We start from the raw sequence: 22,344 nt of genomic DNA, 5'->3' as shown, positions 1-22,344 counted from the left end.
CCGACCATCGGGCTAACCCGATCTCACATGGAGCTCCATGCTTTTTCGAGAACTGTGCAATGGGCGCCCGGTCCCAACGGGATAGATCTCAGAACTGTGCAATGGGCGCCCGGTCCCAACGGGATAGATCTCTCCTTTTCGCAATGGGCGCCCGGTCCCAACGGGATAGATCTCTCCTTTTCCCATTCCCCAAGATAACCTCATCGGGCTACCCGACTTCACATGGAGATCCATGCTTTTTCTCATCGGGCTACCCGACTTCACATGGAGATCCATGCTTTTTCGAAGACGGTGCAATGGGTGCCCGAATCTCAGCGGAATGGCTCTCTTCAATTTTCTCATCTCCCAAGACCTCGCATCGGGGCAACCGACTTCACGTGGATATCCACGCTTTTTCGAAGACAGTGCGATGGTTGCCCTTCAACTTGCCCTAGCGAGACGGTTCATCTTTTCAAATCCTAAGGTGGCCTCATTGGGCTCTTTTGGGGTTTTGGCCTCATTGGGCTCTTTTGAACAACTTAAAGCAAAGCAACACCTTCACAACCCCACACTACACCTTCGGGAAAGCAAAAATAAAGAAAATTAGGTTCATTTCCGGGCTTAGTAACATTATCTTACTAGGTTTGATAGGTGCACACTCCCACTTCGTTCCCTCCTTGACTATGGTCCGGGTTAAATGAGAGGTGAACATCACACAATCATGCAACAATTCATCCATTTTAAACAGGAGTATAAGAGTTTTCTTCCACGGGATAGTCCTAATTGAGAAATAAAGGTTCATTCAAAACACACATTTTACAAGAAAGATTAAGCAACGCATTCATTTCAAACATGTCTATTGTTCTAAGCTAAGCATTGTATTTGCAAATCAAAGTCTTTCAAGCACAAGTGTGCTTTCCTTTCCACACTTTAGAATGGAACATCGTCCTCGATGTTCGGTCTATGCACACGGTGGGAAAGAGATAAAAGGTCTCAACATACAATGCCCGTTTCCACACTTTAGAAGTGTGCTATGGGATAACGGGTCACACAACCTGCTTTTAAGAATGATTATAAGACAAGCTAATGCACAAGTCATGCCATCACACCCAATTTCCACACTTTAAAGGAAAAGCATATAGGTAAAAGATTGGGTAAGCATATAGAAACTCCCCTATGGCATTTAAGATCTACATGAGTATGCTCATATCACCTCTCCTTTCTCTGCAATTACCTGCACACCACAAGCTTTCAAACACATGGACTCACATTCGATTAGCTAGAATCAAGAAAGCATTAAGATAAAGATTCAATATTAAAAGTAAAAACTAAAAGAATAACGCAAACAAAATACGAATTTAAAACAAAGTATAAGTGCGTAATAGAACAAGTGCTAATCTCAAAAAGAAATCCTACAACTAAGCAACTAAGATCATCAAGGTGCACTAGATCATATGCCCGATCCATCGGACTCCTCTCCAAATCGCTCAAGCTTGAGCCTCCGTACTTCGTGTTCAAGCATATTAACTCGGTTCTTAAGCCTTTCTATAATTCCCCATAAGTCTCTTTACTCTCCTCTCTCTTCATCCTCACTAGGCTCCTCGGGTGCTATGCCAAATTGCAAGAAATCACCTATGTCTAGGGGTGTCATCGTGGTTGCCACCGCTTCATACGCAAGAGCATCCTCAAATCCTAAGGCTTCACAAAGCCTACTCACTATAGGTCCCACAAAGATACTCTCACTGTCCTCGTAGCTTTGTCTCTTAAGAAAGGCTTTACAAAGTTCTCCCATATGGATTGGGGTTCCCGTGTATATGCTCCAAAGTATGAGCAACTCCCTTCTTGTAACATTATCATTTGGGGATTGCCTTCCCAACCAAGAACGCGCTACAATGTGCCACATTATCTTAAGCTCCGGGACTTTGATGTATTTGGCACTAGTGTATGAAGGTCTCCAAGCTACCCCTTGCCTAGCAATGCTCCACCAAAACAGCCCGGGTTGATGCTCATTAGGGAAGTCATCCACAAGATTTGCATACCATCCTTGATCTTGGTCATGCAATGTGTAGAATCCTAGTAAATTTCCAAGCTCATCCGATGAGAGGTTGTATTGTCTATTAAACAACTTGAACCTAATGCTAGGTTGTCTCCGGCCATGCACCCTCTCATTGACTTCCAACGTGGCAATGAACTCCCTAACTATAGGGACATATGTAGCATCCCTCCAACCACAAATGTGACTCCAAAAAGGTTGGGAAGTCATCCTTTCAAACTCTCTTTGAATGCCTAAGACGGCTAAAACCGGAGCTTCTATGTAGTTCCACTCAATGATTGGCTTGTCTCGGAAGTGCCTATACCTAAAGAGGTCCTCCACCTCAATCATGAGGCCTCGGTGTGCAACTTCCATAATCGGGGCTTCCCCTTCCTCACTTGATGTGTCTTCATTAGGCCTTCTACTAGGCTCACCCCTTTCAAGGGTGTGCCTAGGCACCATCATTTCAGCCCTTGGGAGTCCCTATATTCATTAATCAAGCATTAGATTTTCAGTTCACAACATTCAATTTCCAATACAAGCTAAGACATTCTCATCATAAGCACTTGGATTCTCAACATAAACATAAAGACATACCCAACTAAGCATTGTGATTTAATCATAAGCTATACATTCTCATACTAAGCATTGTAATCATCAATTCAAGTAAGATATGCATCATACATTGTTAGTGACATTTCATCAAACACATGGCATGCAATGTTACTCAAAGCACAAATGTATGAAATATGCATGATCTACAACACTATAGAGTACACAAACACAAGAATATCATCACCCAAAGCTCAAAAGTAAAGGATCATACAAGATCTCACTGAAATTTGAGCAGAAAAATAGATCAAAATCCCATTAAATCAATTGGAAGGAGAAGAAATGTCAATAGAATTACCTTTGGGCTTGGGGGAGGTGATCCATACATGCTTGACAAAGGTGAGGAGAAGAGATTACCTACATTCATCATCTTTTTAGAGTTTGGGAATGCTGAGAGGAATTTTGGAGTGAGGGAGGAAGAATGAAGCTGAAATAAAACCCTGGCAGAATTTAAACCGTCGAGCGGACGCCTACCGGACGCGAGTCCAGGGGCGCGTCCGGCGGGATTTTCTCTGTTTCTGCTGTATTCTGATTCCAGAGACAGCCGGGCGCACGGCGGACGCGTGCGTCCGCCCGGCGTCCAGCACTGTGCTTTGTACTTTCCAACTTGTTTTATGTATGATGTTGCGCGTTTCTTCCCCCGCATCTTTGCTTATTCGTCTGTCCTAGTGCCCCCTGTCGTTGTGAGCATAAAAACAACACTAACAAATGTATCTTTTTTTTTTTAGAAAATTTTTCAATCATTAGAGGTAAAAACCGTTAGCTTCAAACTTGGAAACGATAAAAGGAAAACATTATAAACTAAAGTGCATTACGTAAAATAAGAGTACTAGAGTAATACTAAAACCGAATTTAAACAAGCCAATTTAAACGAAAGTAAAAGAAGATAGAGTCGGCACCCCACGCCCGGGGTACCTAAAGTTCGAGCCGGGCCAAGACAACTTAAGAACTCGAACATCCAAGATCCCAAATATCAAAACTACGCGTCCCCGCCCTGTGAGGGCGGTGGGAAACGTTGCTCCATCCAAAGGCGCAATTGCTCAATTGCCTGGAACTGTTGCTCTTGGCGTTCTTCTTGCCTCACATACGCTTCATTCTGCCTTGCGATTGCTTCGTTTTGCCTCATCAACTCCTCATGGTGAAGGTCCATCCTTTGGTTGAAGGCGTTCATCGATTGATTGTGCAACTGAAGCTGGAACGCCCTCATGGATGCCCAGTCATAAACTGGGGAATACTCTGCGTACTCCGGGGGTACATCTGGACCTCCCTGAACTACCGGCTCTTGCTCTTGCGGCTGCTCACCCCGTTGAGGTCTCGGTGCGGCCCCAATCCTAGGAGCGTAGCTCCTACTGAGATGTGCATCTGTAAACGGTTGCATGGAGGCAATGCTTTTCTCCCTCGCCAACTCTGCTTGCAATCCTAACCCGTGGCACAGTCTCGTGACCACCGGCCCTATCCAGACATACGGGCACTTAGGTTGTGTCTGCGAGGTAAACAGCTGCTGCACCATACAAGCCATCTGTATAGGCTCATTCATCTCCAAGCTCCACAGATTGAAGAGATCAAATCTATATATCTTGTGGAGGTTCTTATTTCTTCCCCCAAACGTGAGATTGAGAAGAAGCTTCATCATCAACAGTGGCGAGCAAACCACCTTTGAGGTATTTGGCTTAGTCCCGGTGAACCTTCCTCCTCGACCATTTGTAATCTCATACCAATATGCTTCTGCTGCCGCGTCAGAGTCAAAATCTGTGGGAAGGTTTCTCCATTCCTCAGTTCGAGAGTCCTCGGGGGTGTAGAATCCAAGAATTTCCCCTAACTGTATCAATGAGACTTCATGCTCCCTACCAAACAGCGTGAACTTCATGCAGGGAGTCCACATATGGTTTGACGGGATGGCCGTATAGGTGGAGATGAACTCGTGCACTACGGGCTCATATGTGTCATCCCTCCAACTGAAGAGATGTCCCCAAGATTGCCTCGACATCATTCTCTCTACCTCCTCCCGACATCCATATGCATCGAGCATCGATAAGTCAAAATAGTAACCACCCGAAGCTCCTTTTGCTCGCAGCTCCTCCACTCTTGCTATCTGTGCTCCGCTAAGATGCCTAAGGCTTCGGCCCCCGGGTATTAATAAATCGCTTTCGCCTTCTGCCGCCCTTGAACTCGACCCAACGTCGTGCTTCCTCTTTTTGGTGCATTCCTTTCTTCTAGATTTGGAAGTCGTAGATTTGGGAGGCATCTATTTTAACAATTAGAACAAGTGAGCCATGGCATAGTTGAATCATTTGCACTTATGCAATCGCACAAATATCAAATAGCAAGACAAAACTTAGCTCAACAAACTCATCCTTATCTATCATACTCAACCATTTTCTAGCAATTAAAATTCTAGGCAAAAAGAAAGCAAGTATATTGAAGCACTCTTCATCACTTAATTTCAAGTTATTGATGCATATACAATTCATAGTATAACTCCAAAAGTTTCAATCTTTAAGCACATTTTTACTCAAAACATCACAATGTAGAAAGCAATTCCAACTTTTATCAACTTAAAACCATTCTACAACCATTCCTCATCACCAAAACAATGCTAATATTATTCCAATTCATTTATTCATGTTAAAGTTTAAAAAGCCCCAAATTTGTGCAACTAGCAAACAAAACTCTCAATTAAGCATAATGCAAAGTTAACAAGCACAAATTGGTTCCAAACAAACTTTTGATTAGCATCTAATTTCACTTATCAACCATTAATTCCAACATTGAAGCACAATTATTCAAACCCAAAATTTTTTTTTCACCATTAAAGAAGGGTTTCAAGCTTTTTCAACATTCAAGTTCATGCTTTAACCATACAATTTGCAGTTTAAACTCATAAGCATGCTTATTACAAGGTAAGAAATCAAATTCTAACAACAAACAAGTCATGCAATTGACAAAGCAAGAATCCCAAATTCAAGTTCATAATAAAGGTGAAAGCTTAAAAATAGGGTTGAAGAAGATGCACATACCTTGAAGTTTGATGAAGAGATGTTGTACAAAGATGAAAGCTTGAGATTATTGCCTTGGATTTACTTTTGGAACTTGAAAGACTTACTTGGAGATTTTTTTGAGTGGTGTTCGTCCGCAAATATGAAGAAGAAAGGGGAAAATTTGCTTTAAACCCTCGGTTTCGTCCGCTGAATCGCCCAGGTTTGGCCCGTCGGACGCGCACCGGACGCGCGTCCTTAGGGCGTCCGCATTTAACTTCTTTGTTTCTGGAATTGCCGTAGCATCGGACGCGGGTCGGACGCGTGCGTCCGCCCGGCGTCCGATTTTCCTCCTCGTTCGGCAAATAGCGGGCGAAATCCGGGCGAATGCGCCCGCTAGCGTCCGCGATGCGAGTTTTGGACCTGCACCGCGTTCTGTCGGACGCGTGCGTCCGAATTGCGTCCATCAGAGCGCGGTCTGATGGTTTTCGAACCCAGCCACTGGACGCGGACTGGACGCACGTCCGGTCTGGCGTCCAAGCTTACTTTTTCGCAAATTTTGACTTTTTTCTCTTTCTTCTTCGGTCTTTGTGACTTCACCTGCTATGGCCCTGCAAAAACATACTAAATCTAAAGGAAAAACATGTAAGATAAGGCATAAAAAAAAAAAGTAAAAGTGATAACCTCGGGTTGCCTCCCGAGAAGCGCCACGTTTAACGTCTTTAGCCCGACGTCCTTGTAAGCTTCAATTTTCCATCCGAGTCAAATGTAAGGTAGCCACCTCTCGTGGTTTCACTCCTCCAAAGTACTTTTTAACTTGGTGACCATTGACCTTGAATTCACCTTTTTCCGGGTGTGCGATTTGAATAGTTCCATAGGGAAAAACTTTTGTGACCGTGAATGGACCGGACCATCTCGATTTTAGCTTCCCCGGAAAGAGTTTGAGTCTTGAATTGAAAAAGAGTACTTGGTCTCCTTCTTTGAATTCCTTCCCCTTTTTGATGTGCTTATCATGATACAACTTTGTTCGTTCTTTATAAGCACGCGAGTTCTCATACGACATCAACCTCCATTCTTCTAATTCGTCGAGTTGCCACATTCGCTCACGCCCCGCTAGGTCCATGTCGCTATTCAGTTTCTTTATAGCCCAATACGCTTTGTGCTCTATTTCCACCGGTAAGTGGCATGCTTTCCCGTAGACTAATCTAAAAGGGGTGGTTCCAATTGGAGTTTTATAGGCCGTTCTAAACGCCCATAGCGCATCATCTAACCGATCAGGCCAATCTTTACGATGAATTCCAACCGTCTTTTCCAAGATTGCCTTAATATCACAGTTGGCATTCTCTACTTGACCACTCGTTTGGGGGTGGTATGGTACTCCCCCCCTGTGTTGGACTCCGTATTTGGCCAAAATCTTTTCCATGGACGAATTTCTAAAATGCGTTCCACGGTCGCTAATTAAAACTCTCGGTACTCCAAATCTAGTGAACAACTTCTTAAGAAATCCGATAACACTCCTCGCATCGTTGTTCCTCAAGGCTTGCGCCTCCACCCATTTCGACAAATAGTCTATTGCAACTAAGATGTACTTAAACCCTTTAGCACTTGGGAATAGTCCCACGAAATCGATGCCCCAAATGTCGAATACCTCACACGCCAAGATGTATGTTTGAGGCATCTCGTTCCTTGCGGTAATGTTTCCAACCCTTTGACACCGATCACAATTTGAAACACAAATTTGAGCATCTCTAAACAGCGTGGGCCAATAGAAACCCGCTTCAAGAACTTTCCTAGCGGTTCTATTGCTTGAGTAGTGACCTCCGGTCGGCCCGGCATGACAGTGTCCCATAATTTCCAATCCCTCTTGCCCCGCTATACATCTCCTAATGACTTGGTCCGCATAGACTCGGAACAAGTAGGGATCATCCCAAAAGTAGTGTCTGCTTTCCGCTATAAACTTTCTCCTTTGGTGCACATCAAAATAATTCGGAATAACTCCCCCTACAATATAGTTGGCAATGTCTGCATACCACGGCACGTCATCTACTTTACACAACCTTTCTTCCGAAAAAAGTTCCGCTATTGTAGCACTCTTTTCCCCTAAATTAGGATTCTCAATTCGGGATAGATGATCCGCCGCTTCATTTTCTTTCCCTCTTTTATCTTTGATCTCGATATCGAACTCTTGAAGTAACAGAATCCATCTTATCAATCTCGGTTTAGCTTCGGCTTTAGACATCAAATACCTAAGAGCCGCATGATCTGTGTAAACTATCACCTTTGACAGAAGAAGATGAGATCTAAACTTATCGAGCCCAAATATCACTGCTAGCAACTCTTTTTCTGTGGTGGTGTAATTTTGTTGGGTTTTATCGAGGGTTTTGCTCGCAAAGGCTATAGGTTGAAAATGTTTCTCTTTTCTTTGGCCCAACACTACCCCTACAGAATAACCGCTAGCATCACACATCATCTCGAAGGGTAGTTCCCAATTTGGTCCAACTAAAATAGGGGCACTAACCAACTTTTCTTTAAGTATGTTAAAAGCAACTAAACACTCATCTCCGAATTCAAACTCTATGTCTTTTTCTAAGAGCTTGGTCAAAGGTCTAGCAATTTTGGAAAAATCTTTTATAAAGCGCCGATAGAAGCCGACATGTCCTAGAAAGCTTCTTAAACTAGTTACGGAATTTGGAGGTGGTAAAGTGTCAATCACGGAGGTTTTGGCTTTGTCTACCTCTATGCCTCTATTTGATATCTTATGACCCAACACGATGCCTTCCTCTACCATATAGTAGCACTTCTCCCAACTAAGTGCTAGGTTCACTTCTAGACATCGTTTGAGGACTTTTTCTAGATTATTCAAGCACTCGTCATAAGTTTCTCCCCAAATCGTGAAATCATCCATGAACACCTCCATGAATTCTCCAATATACTCCTCAAAAATTGCCAGCATGCACCTCATGAAGGTTGCTGGCGCATTGCATAACCCGAACGGCATGCGTCGGTATGCGAAGGTACCCATAGGACACGTAAAGGTGGTTTTCTCTTGGTCCTATAACGCTACGGGTATTTGAAAGTATCCGCTCATACCATCTAAGAAACAGTAATAGGCATGCCCGCTCACTTTCTCAACCATCTGATCAATAAAGGGCAACGGGAAGTGGTCCTTTCTAGTGGCGTCATTTAATCTCCTATAATCTATACATACTCGCCACCCTGTTACGCTTCTTGTAGGAATTAATTCGTCTTTGTCATTTTTCACTACGGTTATTCCTCCTTTCTTCGGCACTACGTGGGTAGGACTCACCCACGCACTATCAGAGATTGGATATATCATTCCTACATCCATAAGTCTTACTACTTCGTTCTTTACCACTTCTGCCATGTTTGGATTCAACCTCCTTTGGGGTTGGGCTACAGGTTTCACATTTTCTTCTAGTAAGATCTTATGTGTGCACATACTAGGACTTATACCTTTTAGGTCTTGTAACCTCCACCCTATTGCTCCTTTATATTTTCCTAGCAAGTTCACAAGCTTGTCTTGTTGAGTTTTATCTAATTTTGACGAGATAACTACCGGTAGAGTCGAATTTTCCCCTAAAAAGGCATATTGTAGATTATTCGGTAAAGTTTTAAGTTCACTCTTGAATTCTTTCTCTTCTACTACATTCTTTTTCTCATTTAACTTCTCATCATGCAACAAATCATCCCCGTCATTTCCATCTTTTACATCCTCAACTTCACCAATCAAATCATGAATATATACAGCATCATAAACACAATCATCAAAGAAATTTACAAACTCAATATCATTCATTTCACAAACATTCTCATCAATAGGTATATCATCATCACCACACACTATGTCACGTAAAGATTCATCATTCTTATTGATTGAAGCATCATTATCGAAAGTGAAAGATTCAAGGTCGTCATTACTATCCAAAACTTTTAAGAGGGCGTCATCTTTTACTTTTCCCACCAGATTAGGGTAAAAAGAATCAACATGCTCATGAAAAACATCAACGAAATAGCACGCATCATCTGTCGTCATCGGGTACTTAGTCAACTTCGAGACATCGAAGGTAGCACATTCGTCTCCTACCCTTAGAACAAGCTTCCCATTTCCTACATCAATGACGGCCTGGGCGGTGGCCAAAAACGGCCTACCTAGAATTAACGGCACCTCTTGATCGGCCTCCATGTCGATGATGACGAAATCCACAAGAAAGATAAACTTGTCTACCCTCACTAACACATCCTCTACAACCCCCTTGGGTTGTTTGATTGATCTATCAGCCAACTGGATACAGATGCGAGTGGGTTTGAGATTGCCCAAGTCCAACTTCTTAAAAAGACAAAAGGGCATTATATTTATGCTTGCCCCAGAATCTGCTAGAGCTCTCTTGAACTCAGCTTCGCCGATTTGACAGGGGATGATGAAGCTTCCGGGGTCCGTGAGCTTCTGTGGTTGATGGCGCACGAAGGCGGAGCATCCCTCCCCCAGCAAAACCGTAGCTGATTCTTCCAGCTTTCTCTTATTAGTGAGTAAGTCTTTCAAAAACTTTGCATAACGCGGCATTTGACCCAATGCGTCGAGGAAAGGTACATTGATATGCAATTGTTTTAGAAGTTCAAGGAATTTGTCGTATTGCGTCTTGTCTATGTTCTTTCTCACCCTCCCGGGAAATGGGAGTGGTGGTTGGTACATAGGTAAATCTACCTTTTCCTTTCCTTTATCTCGAGACTGAGCGGCTTTTGGACTCGAGGGTAACGAAGATGATTCCTTCTCTTGCTCCTTGTCTACTTCAATGATCTCTTCGATTTTCTCTTCTTCAATTGGATTTTTGGAGATAGTATTCTTCTTCAAGGACGGCTCGGGAAGCTCCTTTCCACTCCGAAGAGTCACGGCTTGCACCCTCTCGCGAGGATTATTTACCGTAGTACTTGGAAGAGTCCCTTGCGGTCTTTCGGCTAAGGCCTTGGAGTTTTGTGCGACTTGCGTCTCCAAGTGTCTCAATGAAGCATTATTCTCTTGCCTCAAGTTAGAGACCTCTTGTCTTATTGTGGAAATCTCTTGTCTCAAGTCTTGTTTCCATTCTTGTCTCATATTCGTCACGTCATGCCTTAATTCACTAAACATTCTCACCATTTTGTCTTCCATGCTTTCTTTAGGAGGTTCTTCTCTTTGTTGGTTATTTGCTTGATACATAGGTGGTCGGTACGCTCCTCCTTGGTTGGGTCTTGGATTGTATTGATTGCCTCGATTCTCTTGATACCCTCTATTGTAGTTTGTGTTATAACTCGGCCCGCTTTGACTTGGTCTTGGGTTGTATTGATTTTGGAATGGTTGGTTTTGCCATCCTTGACCTTGACGCCAATTTTGATTGTTGTTGCTTCCATAAGTATTGTAATCACTCGGCCTTTGATATCCTACGGCCTCGACTTGCTCGTATGGAACATCCTCGTAGTTTGACGTGCATTCGTGCGCTCCATGCGCACCTCCACACTTATCGCAATAAAGAGCTAATGCTATGCACGGATTTCCTCTTTGATTCTTGTTCATCTTTTCCAGCTGTGCTTGTAACCTCTTAACTTCTAATCCTAGTGCTTCCACCTTTGCTTGAGACGCGGTGTCGGCACTGACTTCGTATAAACCTCCCTTGGCTTCCCTCTGATTGTACCAATTCCCGGTCATTGATGAAATAGTTCCTATTAATTCTTCGGCGTCCTCGGGACTTGTGGAAACGAAGGATCCTCGAGAGGCTGAGTCTAAAAGCAATTTACATTCATCCGTGAGGCCGGAATAGAATGAACTAATAACGTCCCACGGGTGTAGAACGTCGGGTGGGCATTGATGTTTTAGTGTCTTAAACCTTCTCCATGCATCGGCTAAAGATTCCAACGATCCTTGTTTAAAATCTTGTATTTGCTTTCTTATCTTCAAAGTCTTAGTTAACGGAAAGAACTCTTGCATGAATTCTCGATGGAGTTGTTCCCATGATCTAAAGTGGTTATCTACGTGGGAATCAAGCCACCTTGCGGCTTCTCCTATTAACGAAAATGGGAACATTTTGAGTCTTACGACCTCTTCGGTAACTCCATTCTGTCGGTACATACCACATGATCGGATGAACCGGGTGATATGTACGTGGGGATCCTCCGCGGGTAATCCTCCAAAAGGTTGATTTTGCACTAGTGTGATCATGGCGGAGTTGATTTGAAAGTTGTTGGCTTCAACCGGGGGAATGTAGATAGAGTTATGGTCGCTAAAATTGGGAGTCATGTAATCCGCTATTGTTCTCCTATCTTCTCCCCTTGGTTGGTGTCTTGGTATATTTCTTGGTTCATGCCTTGGTTCGTTCCTTCTCGCCCTTTGTGGCTCGTAATATTCTTCATCATANGCCTTGGTTCGTTCCTTCTCGCCCTTTGTGGCTCGTAATATTCTTCATCATATCTTGGTTCATAGTAAGCATCTCTCCTTGGTCTTTGAGGTTGTTGTTGTTGTCTTTGAGGCATGTCATAGAGAGGGTTATTGAATTGTTCTTGAAAATCCGGTGCATATCTTCTACGAGGTGGTGGTTGGTCATATGCGACATTCTCTTGTTGATATTGTGGTTGGTTGGGTGGTGGTGGTCTTTGTCGAGACTCCTCTCTTTGTTGTGGAGGTGCCTCATGAACATTGAATTGATCACTTCTCACATTCTCTCTTGGCGTATCCGTGTCGGTGTGGATTGGTGATTCGTTGGTATTGACGTTGGGGATGTTTGCACTAGTAGTTGCCATGTCTTCTTCTTGATCTATGTGTTGGGATTGTTGGTCTCTATTGGCCTTCCTTCTCCTCCGATTTAATGCGTAAATCTCCGGATTCAAAGAAAGTAGTCCTTCACTCCCTCTAGAGCGAGTGTGCATACAAACGCTTTGGTAGTTTAAACACTCAAGAACAAGAGAAAGGTATGCAACCCAAAGTAGCTCAACAAGAAGTGTCAAGTACTAGAACAAGTGATAGTAAAAGGACACAAAAAAAACAAGTAAAAAGGGACTAGGCTCTCTACTTAAGGAACCTACTCATGCTAATCCACAAAGACTTGCCTAAACAAAACCGTTACGATTCCCCGGCAACGGCGCCATTTGAAGAGTTGTATTTTAGCGGGAGGTGGAAAGAGTGTAGGTGAATAAAACGGGAAGAAGTTCCCGAGTATCGTCTCAAGGAATGGTAGAAAAGGATTTGGTAGACAAGGAATTAGACACAAGAGTTCCTAGGTTTCAAAAGCTAGTCCTATCGAAAGGTTTGTGTATGTCATTCTAAGAATATCTCAAACACTTAAAACAAAAGATGTTGTGAACAATTTTAGGAAGGAAGGATTGGGACTAGTCTACCACACATGCAACTCTTGATTTCCTAGGGTACTAGGGAATTGAAAAACGCTCAACGGACTAACAAGAGACAAGGTCACTAACACCACCGCCACTCTCGTGGGTAATGGACTCACTACTAGACCATAAAGCCAAACTTGTGAACCTTAGGCTAGAAGAGGCATTAACACAAACACTTAATGTGCCTCTTGCCTTCCTACTCCCTTTTCTCAAAGGTGAGAAGGAAAAGAGGTTGGTGAGGTCTCAAGCAATCCCTATTCTCATAGGTGAAAGCAAGCACACTAATTCTCAAGTCCAATTGGCCTAATCGGAGTAGAGATCATACAAACATCCCAACCACTATCAAGCTATCCAAAAGGCATCAATCTACCCTAGATTCAAGACATAAGAGCTCAAGAGCAAAATGTACGTTCAACTAGTCCTAATCCCTAGGTAACTAGCCACACATAACTAGACTAAGCATTATCAAAGCATCTAACAAATTTAAGCTCCAAGGATTGAAAGCAAAGCACAATTCAAAGCTCAAACCAAATCAACAAAGCAATCCCACTCAATTCAAAGCATTACTCAATTCATCAAAATAAATCTCAAAAAGGAAAACTAGAATCAAAATCAAGATGCAATGCAAGATCAAGGACAAAATTCAAGATCAAATCACTAAACAAAACAATAAAGCAATTCACAAAATAGAAATTGAAGAACAATAGAAGAAATTGAAAGATTACTTGATTGCAAATGGAAATCTTCTACAAATCTTGATCAATTGCAAGTTGTTGTCCACAATCTTCTCCAAATCTAGCTAATTGAATGGAAGTATGAATGGAATTGAAGTGAATTGGGAGAGAATTTCAACCTAATTCTAGAGAGAGAAATTTTAGGCTAAACTAATCTGGAAAAATGAATGAGGATCCTCTGAAAAATGCCCCAATTCCCTATTTAAATCGCGCCAACCGCCAAAATTAGACGTAGCGGACGCCCGACTGGATGCGCGTCCTCTGCGCGTCCAGCGGGATTCTTCGCGCGCTGTTCAAATCTTCGGCGCGGGATCTGGGAATCGGACGCGGCGTCCGGCGTGCGTGTCCTAAGCAGACGTTCCAAACTTCAGAGAGTGATTTTTCGGACGCGGGGCGTCCGGTGTGCGTCCTAAGCAGACATCGCAAACTTCAGAGAGCGAATAATCGGACGCGGCGCGTCCGGTGGCGTCCGCCGCGCGTCCTCCAGGGTCTGCTTCGTACTTCGCGGATTTGGGACGTGGACGCCTGGGCGGGCGCGCGTCCAAGGTGCGTCCGGCCGTCCTTTGCTTCCAATTTGGCTCGCGAATCGATCTTTGAAATCCATGCCCTTTTTCACCACTTTGCACAACTTTTTACCTACAAAATTACCAAATACGTGTGGACTAGGATCTAATGGCATTAACAAGCATTTCTAACGCAATACATGCTCAAATTAATCACAAAAGCTAGCAAGTACATGTAATGCGACCCGAGATTGACCTTATAAACGTAGTATCTTTTGCACTTATCAATAAACACAGAGCTCTAGGTTCACTACAACATAGCTCTACATTCACAAAGAAAAAACTCTAGGTCACAAAAATATAATTTCATTTTTGAACCATTAACATTGTATATTACATAGAACATAAACCCTATTCCATATAAACTCGTTAAACTACTTTCAATCACAAAATATTTACTAAAACCTGAAATTTTTTTTTATCTAAAATCCCTAATATAAGAATGCGAAGTAAGTAATACATGTTCTAGAATGCTTCAAAAGTGCGATGAATACTAAGGTTGACTGTGCTTGCAAAAATGCCAGCGAACAATGCTGTGAAGAACTGCTAGAATGGACGATGATGGTGCGATAATGGTGAAATCGCGGATGAAGAAGTCAAATTACAGATGAAATGGTGAAAGACGGTAGAGTGCGTGAAAATATAACAATTTCATTTATATATTTTTCAAAAATTAAAAAGATCTTATTGGCTGAGGAAAACGGTGCCACTAACAGCATCGTTATCCCCAGCTCGTGAAACAGCGTCATATTGGACCCAGGTCCACCTTGCAAGGTGGACCTGGGTCCACGGCATAACAATTGCTCTGATACTATTCCAAATGAATAATTATAGGATTGAATAGTGGTGGTAGGAGCATTGATTCTTTGAGTGACGAATGAATAATCAAATCATTTTACTATGGGTGTGCTAACTTCGGTAAATTTTCAGTTAACCGTTTTAACCAAACCATTTCGGTTCAGTTAATGGTTAAAGAGTTTTTAAAATTTCGGTTAACGGTTAATTCAGTTTGAAACTTCGATTAACCAAAATTTTAAATATACATATAAATAAATAAATATATATAATCTAATATGTAAAATACCTATAAATTTGTAGTGTTATTATGATATTGTTTTTGTATATTTTCTTATGGATTTATTATTATATTTATTATTTTAATTGAATTTATTATTCTATGTATTATTTTTAGGATTTAAAATTTTGCTTAAAAAAGTTTGGTTAATCAGATTAATCCAAAAAAAAATTAAACTCAGTTAATTCGGTAACATAAAGTTCAATTCAATTAATGATTAAAATTTTAAAAATTTTAGTTAAAACAGTTCGGTTAACACCCCATCTAACATTTTTACAAGGAAGTACTAATTTTCACTTTGCAACAAAATTTTCAGTTAGTTATGCCAATTGCCAAGCAACCTATTGTCACTTCTGCTTGATCTCAAGCTCTCAGCGGACGTCAACACGAACCTCTAGCAGGGTAGCTGTACTACATGTTGAATGCACCGCACACACCTCACAAATCCAGTCTCTCTAACCCAAGCATTTATCACCCTACTACAGAAATGCAAATCAATCTCAGACCTCAGGCAAATCCACGCAATGCTCACTGTGTTTGGCCTCTCCCAAGAAAGCCCATTCGCTTCAAGAATCCTCTCGCTAGCAGCAATGTCCGATCCTTCAAACGATTATGCCCATCGCTTATTCCTTCAACGCCCTAACCCAACTGTCAGGGACTACAATGCTCTCATTAGAGGCCATTCCCACAGCAAGAACCCAAACAAGTCTGTATTTTTATTTGTTGAAATGCTGCGGAACGGTGTCCTCCCCGACCACCTCACGTACCCTTTTCTTATCAAGGCTTTGGCCCACCTTTCGAAGCCAAGAGTTGGCGGGAGTGTTCATGGGCGTGCGGTGAGAGATGGGTTTGTTGAGGATAGGTTTGTTTTGAATTCTTTGATTCATTTGTATGGCTCTTGCGGTGATATTTTGTCTGCAAGGAAGGTGTTCGATGAAATTCCCCTGAAGAACTCGGTGTCGTGGAACTCGATGTTGGATGGGTATGCGAAATCTGGGGACGTTGTTTCGATGAGGGAGGTGTTTGAAAGGATGCCTGAGAGAGACGTGGTGTCATGGAGCTCACTGATTGATGGGTACGTCAAGGATGGGGAGTATGCGGAGGCTTTGGCTGTTTTTGAAAGAATGAAGCAAGCTGGGCCAAGGGCTAATGAGGTGACCATGGTGAGTGTTTTGTGTGCTTGTGCTCACTTGGGAGCTCTAGAGCAGGGGAGGATGATGCATAGGTATGTGGTTGAGAATAAGTTGCCCATGACTCTAGTTTTGAGGACATCAATCGTAGACATGTATGCCAAGAGTGGTGCAATAGAGGATGCATTGTTGGTTTTTCGCAGCGCTTCAATGAGAAATACTGATGTGCTGATTTGGAATTCTATAATTGGAGGGCTAGCAGCCCATGGTCTTGTTTGGGAGTCATTGAAAATGTACAAGGAGATGCAGAGTTTAAAGATTCAACCAGATGAAATCACATACTTGTGCTTGTTGAGTGCTTGTGCACATGGAGGTTTAGTGAAGAAAGCTTGGTGTTTCTTCGATTCTTTGGGCAAAAATGGCACGAAACTGAAGAACGAACATTATGCTTGCATGATTGATGTTTTAGCCCGCGCTGGCCAGTTAACAGAAGCTTACCAGTTAATGTCTAGAATGCCTATGGAACCATCTGCTTCCATGTTAGGTGCATTACTTAGTGGCTGTCTGAATCACAGAAAACTAGACCTTGCAGAAATAGTGGGAAAGAAGTTGATTGAATTGGACCCTTGTCACGATGGTCGTTACGTTGGCCTATCAAATGTGTATGCACTAAAGAAATGCTGGTACGAAGCAAAAGCGGTGAGAGAAGCCATGGAAACAAGAGGGGTCAAGAAGTTTCCTGGTTTTAGTTTCGTGGAGACTCTTGGAGCCCTTCACAGATTCATAGCTCATGACAAAACACACCCCAAGTCAGAAGAAATCTATATAATGTTACACCTAGCGTTATGGAATATGAAGTCTGTTACTGATTTTGAAGTACAAGAATACGAGTACTGATATGGATCACATGTAAGTGCTTATGGTGATTGGTTCGTTCTATGAGAGATTTATAAATTGGGATACACATATCTCGAGTCATTGCAGAAATGTGAACTTGGAACAGGTATCTGCAAATCTGAAATGGGAGAGCATTGTAAAATGTTGATGATCCATAAGTTGTGTTTGAGTTTGTATTCTGGTACGAGAACAGTAACTTAAGCAATTGTTGGCAGTGAGTGGAAGAAAATAAGAACTTAGGATTGAAGTTCTTGCTATTGGTAAATAGTTAATCCAAGCAGATGTTAAAGATTTGGTTTCGGGCGGTGCATTGGTTGGCGGTATAGTAGTAGCAAGTAGCAGTTGATGGCTATGAAATGGGGGAATGAATTTCTATTGAAAACAGGCAAACCTTTGGGTGGAACGAGCCATTCGCCTTTTAGATGGGGCTTGGTAGATAGGAAAGTTCTGCAAATTTAAAAGGTGGGAATATGGTGGCAAATTTTACTGTGAAATTGTAGCGTGTACCATGAAGGAAAGCAGCGTCGAATTATTTTAAATACATTTCAGTTTCATTTGACAATTTACGCTATTGTATGAGCTCTGTTTTGTAGTTTTATTTCTGACACACGGTTTCAATACAATAACACTAAAATATCATTTTAATTACACATCAGGTTTATTTGACAGTATAGTTTATTTTATGAGCTCGCTTTTTAGTTTTATTTTCCACACACGTTAATTTTACTATAGTAACACTAAAGTATAAGTTTAATTACATTTTGAGTTAATTTAACAATATATGTTATTGTATGGATTATGTTTTTTAGTTTCATTTTCCACACACATTAGTTTAATTATAGTAACGCTGAATTGCCATTTTAATTACACTTTAGATTTATCTGACAATATATGTTATTACACAAGTTATGTTTTTTAGTTTCATTTTTCATATACACCAATTTCATTATAGCTGATGGGGAATATACCCGGAGTATACGACCCTAAGTACTTTATACGTATATTCGGTGTATTGTACGGGGATGAGCCTATAAAGAGGCACTAACCCTTTAAGTGAAAGGGCTTTTTCCCTTCTTTTTTTTTTTTTTTTTTTGAGAATAAGCTTTTTCCCTTCTCTTCTTCTCTATAGAAGCATTCTAGACTCCAACTCCCCAAGCTCTCCCTTCTCTCTAAGTTATTACTCAAAGCACAATCAATAAAGAAATGAATTGAGGGCCAATTTTCTATCTACCTTATGCTTTACATATATTGCAATGTATTTCAATACAAAGGGGAATTATTCCTTATCAGTTGTGTTTGGAAGCACGCGATAATGAATATTTAAATAATTAACTTGTGATCTATAATAGTGCACTTAAATGTGTGTTATTAAGTAAATTTGCTTATTTGATACCATTTAAAGAAAGAGACTTATGGAAAAGAAAATAGTTTTTTTTTTTGAAAAAATAAATAAACAAGCTTTCATTAACAAAGGTCCGAAGACAAAAAGGAAAGAAAATTTCGGAAGATGATTTTTGTGTAAACATTTCGAAAGATAAAGATCTGAAAGATTATTTAAAAAAAATTCAAGTTATTTTTTGAGTTTCGAGGCTGACATAATTGGAAAAGCCGTTTGAATATTGGGTAAAAAGAAGTATGATTTGACTGGTAAAATTTCCCTGGGTACCGTTAGTAAATGAATGCATCAATTATGAAATATTATATGGAGTGGACCATCTGGATGGGTGTGGGTCTAACCAGTCAACAACACTCTCGTCAAGCTCAAGAGAAACCCAATCCCTGACAGCTCCCAAACCCCTCACATCCATCCTCCAATGGCGGACTACGAGGCACCCACCGGCGCCCTGATCCACCACGAGACCGCCCTGCAGGCCCTCAACACCATCATCCAGCTCCATTTCGAGAAGACCCTCGAGAAGAAACGCGCAGTTGACCTCCAGAAGAAGGAGCTATGGAAGATGTTCCAGCTCTTCTTCCTCTTCCTGTCCCTGCTTTTCCTGGGCCAAGCCCAGTCGCCCAGGCTGCAGTGCCGCCACTGCTGGGTCCCCATCGGTCTGCTCTCCATGGCCCACCTCATCTTCTACGTCTCCGTGGCCCAGACCCTCAGGTGCATCAATGGGTTCAAGTACCAGCGGCGCTGCCACAAGCTCACGCTGGGCCTCGCCACCGAGCGCCTGCGGCGGCGGCGGCGCCGAGGACGAGATCGCTGAGGAGTTTGAGATACATTACCAAGAGCCGCCTGAGAGTTACTTTGGTAAGTTCAAGAGGAATTGGGCTTTGCATTTTGGATTCTTGATCTTCATCTATGCTTTCATGATCTCTTCCTCTGTTGTTCTCCTTTGCTTCTAGGGATTTCTCTTTCTTTTTTGGGTACAATTTGTTAATTTGTTATTAGGGGCTTAATCAATTTTGTTAATGTAGCAGAATAATCTGTATCCTTCGTATGATAATATCTGCAGGTTTTTTTCTTTGTTGAATCCAACTAAATTTATTACATTGTAGTATCTGTTCAAATATACTTTCTGAACTTATTAAAACACAAAAAGTCAGTATGCCTCCACTAGGCTCGAACTCATAACCAGCCACTACTCTGCCTAGCCTAAAGCAGTTAGTATTGGTATCAATTGAAAAAAATATATTTTTCAAAAAACTGCACTTTTCATTCTCAAATTATAGGAAAAAGTGTCAAATAGGCCACTTAACTTATAGCTTTTGTGCAATTGGACCATTGAACTTAAAAATTGTGCAATTCAACCATCAAACAAGCAAAATTTGTGCAATTTAACCATTTTTACAAATTTTCTTTGGTAAAATCAAATTATATTACTAACATATATGTATTAAGAGTTGCATTTTCTTCTACCATACTAGCTGAGAGTTAATATTGAAATGTTTTTAACTCAAATTGAATTAATTTTTTTTGTAAAAATGGTCCAATTGCACAAATTTTACTTGTTTGATGGTTGAATTGCACACTTTTTAAGTTCAATGGCCCAATTACACAAAAGCGATAAGTTCAGTGGCCTATTTGACACTTTTTCCCAAATTATAAAATAATTGTTGGAATTGTTCATACTTGTGAATCATGCTCACTTCTTGTACTTCCTTATTTTAATCGATCGTACTTACTTCTCGTCTTTAATTTATAATTGGCGTTGAAAATTTTGTCACTAATATTTTGTTAAAAAAAAATAAAATTTGCAACGCCAATTATAAGTTTATAACTTAAAAATGAAAAGTGAATACAATTAACAAGTTGAGATTAATACTATAATTACTTTATAATTTAGACACGAATAGTGTAATTTTTTAAAATTTTCTAAATTATAATCCCTAAAAAGGTAAAGTGTAACTTTTAGTTAACGTATAACTTTACAAGGTGCATTTGACCAAGCTATAACAGTTGTTGAATCCGGTGGACCACTTTCATCTCTATTTGAAAATTTTGCTATTGTTAGCATTTTTAATGATAAAACATTGTAATTAAAAAGAATTGAATCGTTTTAATTTCATTACTATTGCTTTACCTAGCGTTTGGTTGGAGGAGGGAATTAGAGAATAAAAGAATTATAATTTGGTGGAAAAAAGAATAAAATAAAAATTTAAATTCCATTATTTGATAGACATTAATATAATAATTGAGAATTAAAAGGGATGAAGCAAATAAAAATTAAAATACCCTTGTATAAAAATAACACAGTATAATAAGAAGAAGGATAAAATAGTTATTTATTGTAAAATTACAATTCTATTCTACCAAACACTCCATTACTCTCGGTGCTTCTCAAGATTCACTTATAGAAGCTAAAAATTATTTTAAGTAGATAGAAGTAGTCGAAGGAAAGTAGAAACTAATGTAAAATATGTTACTTTTTTTTTTTTTTTTTTTTTTTTTTGCAAAATTCTCCAATAAAGTTGATCCATCTATACAGGTATTTAATTGAGCATGGCAAGTAATTAAAGCTTTTAAGCTTGTGCTTTGCTGGTAGATAGGGACAGCAGAATGAGCAGATTGAGACAATAGTTACTGTTAGACGACGACAAGTGCTGCTCGCTACAATTAATAAAAGGAAAATTGAATTTATAGACATACGGTAATACAAACTTAGTCTCTGAATTATATGTGTTACCATATATTTAATTAATACTAAGTTATGCACGAAGTGATTATTTTAGTCTCTCGAAAGTTATTCCTACCACTAATTTATTACTTAATAAAGTGGTTGATTTAGTCTTTCAATGGCTAAAATCGTCACTCCATGTATAACCTATGGGTTAAAGATAGTCACGCATATAATTAAAAAATTAAGTATATATTACGTGTGTAACTAGAGGACCAAAACTGCAAATTTTCAGGGCCAGCCTTGGCCATGTCGGGACAGGGCGACCGCACAGGCCTCTAATTTTTGGAGGCCCAATTTTTTTATTTTTTTTTTAAAAAATATTTTATGTATAATTCAATATTTTTATACTTGATAAATATTTTTTTAGAATCTATATATTGGTCTTAATTGTAAGTGAAAATAAACTTTTAGAAGTAATTGACATCGAAATTTGGGTAGATAAATTTGTATTTAAATATGCATGAAAATGTCACTAATTTTAAATTAAATTTTGAAATGTATTTTTTCTTTGTTGAATTTTATGCATTATATTTAGACAAAAAAAAATTATTAGTTTTTCACTTTTGTCATAAAGTACAATAACTTGAAGTCTATATGGATTTGGACTCAATTACGTTATAGAGATTTTCTAGATCTTCTAAACTTCTATCTTTATATTTCATAGGTTTTTTTTTTGGATCATATTTCTTACTTTTATAAATAAATATCTCTGTGAAATCTAAATGTTAAAAAAATCTCTCTTCCCCTATGTTCTTGTCTCTTTATTATTATCTTTGTGTTTTTCAATTTACTATATTATATTTAATTAGATTGCATTTCCAAACAAAAATAGTGAATGTTCAAATT

The 22,344-nt window shown here is 40.3% G+C and overlaps 1 protein-coding gene and 1 pseudogene across 1 annotated transcript; both read left to right on the top strand.

The window, feature by feature from the left end:
• The first annotated feature begins 15,713 nt into the window (after positions 1-15,713).
• LOC116015644 (pentatricopeptide repeat-containing protein At5g08305-like) lies at positions 15,714-17,938 on the top strand. Its single transcript, XM_031255782.1, has one exon. The coding sequence runs from the start codon at positions 15,770-15,772 to the stop codon at positions 17,372-17,374; it is 1,605 nt and encodes a 534-aa protein (XP_031111642.1). The 5' UTR covers positions 15,714-15,769; the 3' UTR covers positions 17,375-17,938.
• Positions 17,939-19,107: 1,169 nt separating this feature from the next.
• On the top strand, positions 19,108-19,858 carry LOC116017543 (annotated as a pseudogene).
• Positions 19,859-22,344: the final 2,486 nt, after the last annotated feature.

This window comes from Ipomoea triloba, chromosome 4 (assembly GCF_003576645.1).
Source record: "Ipomoea triloba cultivar NCNSP0323 chromosome 4, ASM357664v1".
Lineage (NCBI taxonomy): Eukaryota > Viridiplantae > Streptophyta > Magnoliopsida > Solanales > Convolvulaceae > Ipomoea > Ipomoea triloba.
This window is presented reverse-complemented; position numbering and strand designations above follow the sequence as displayed.

Bases quoted from the DNA above. Each gene is read 5' to 3' on its own strand.
- LOC116015644 (XM_031255782.1), top strand. From the start codon at position 15,770: ATGCACCGCACACACCTCACAAATCCAGTCTCTCTAACCCAAGCATTT.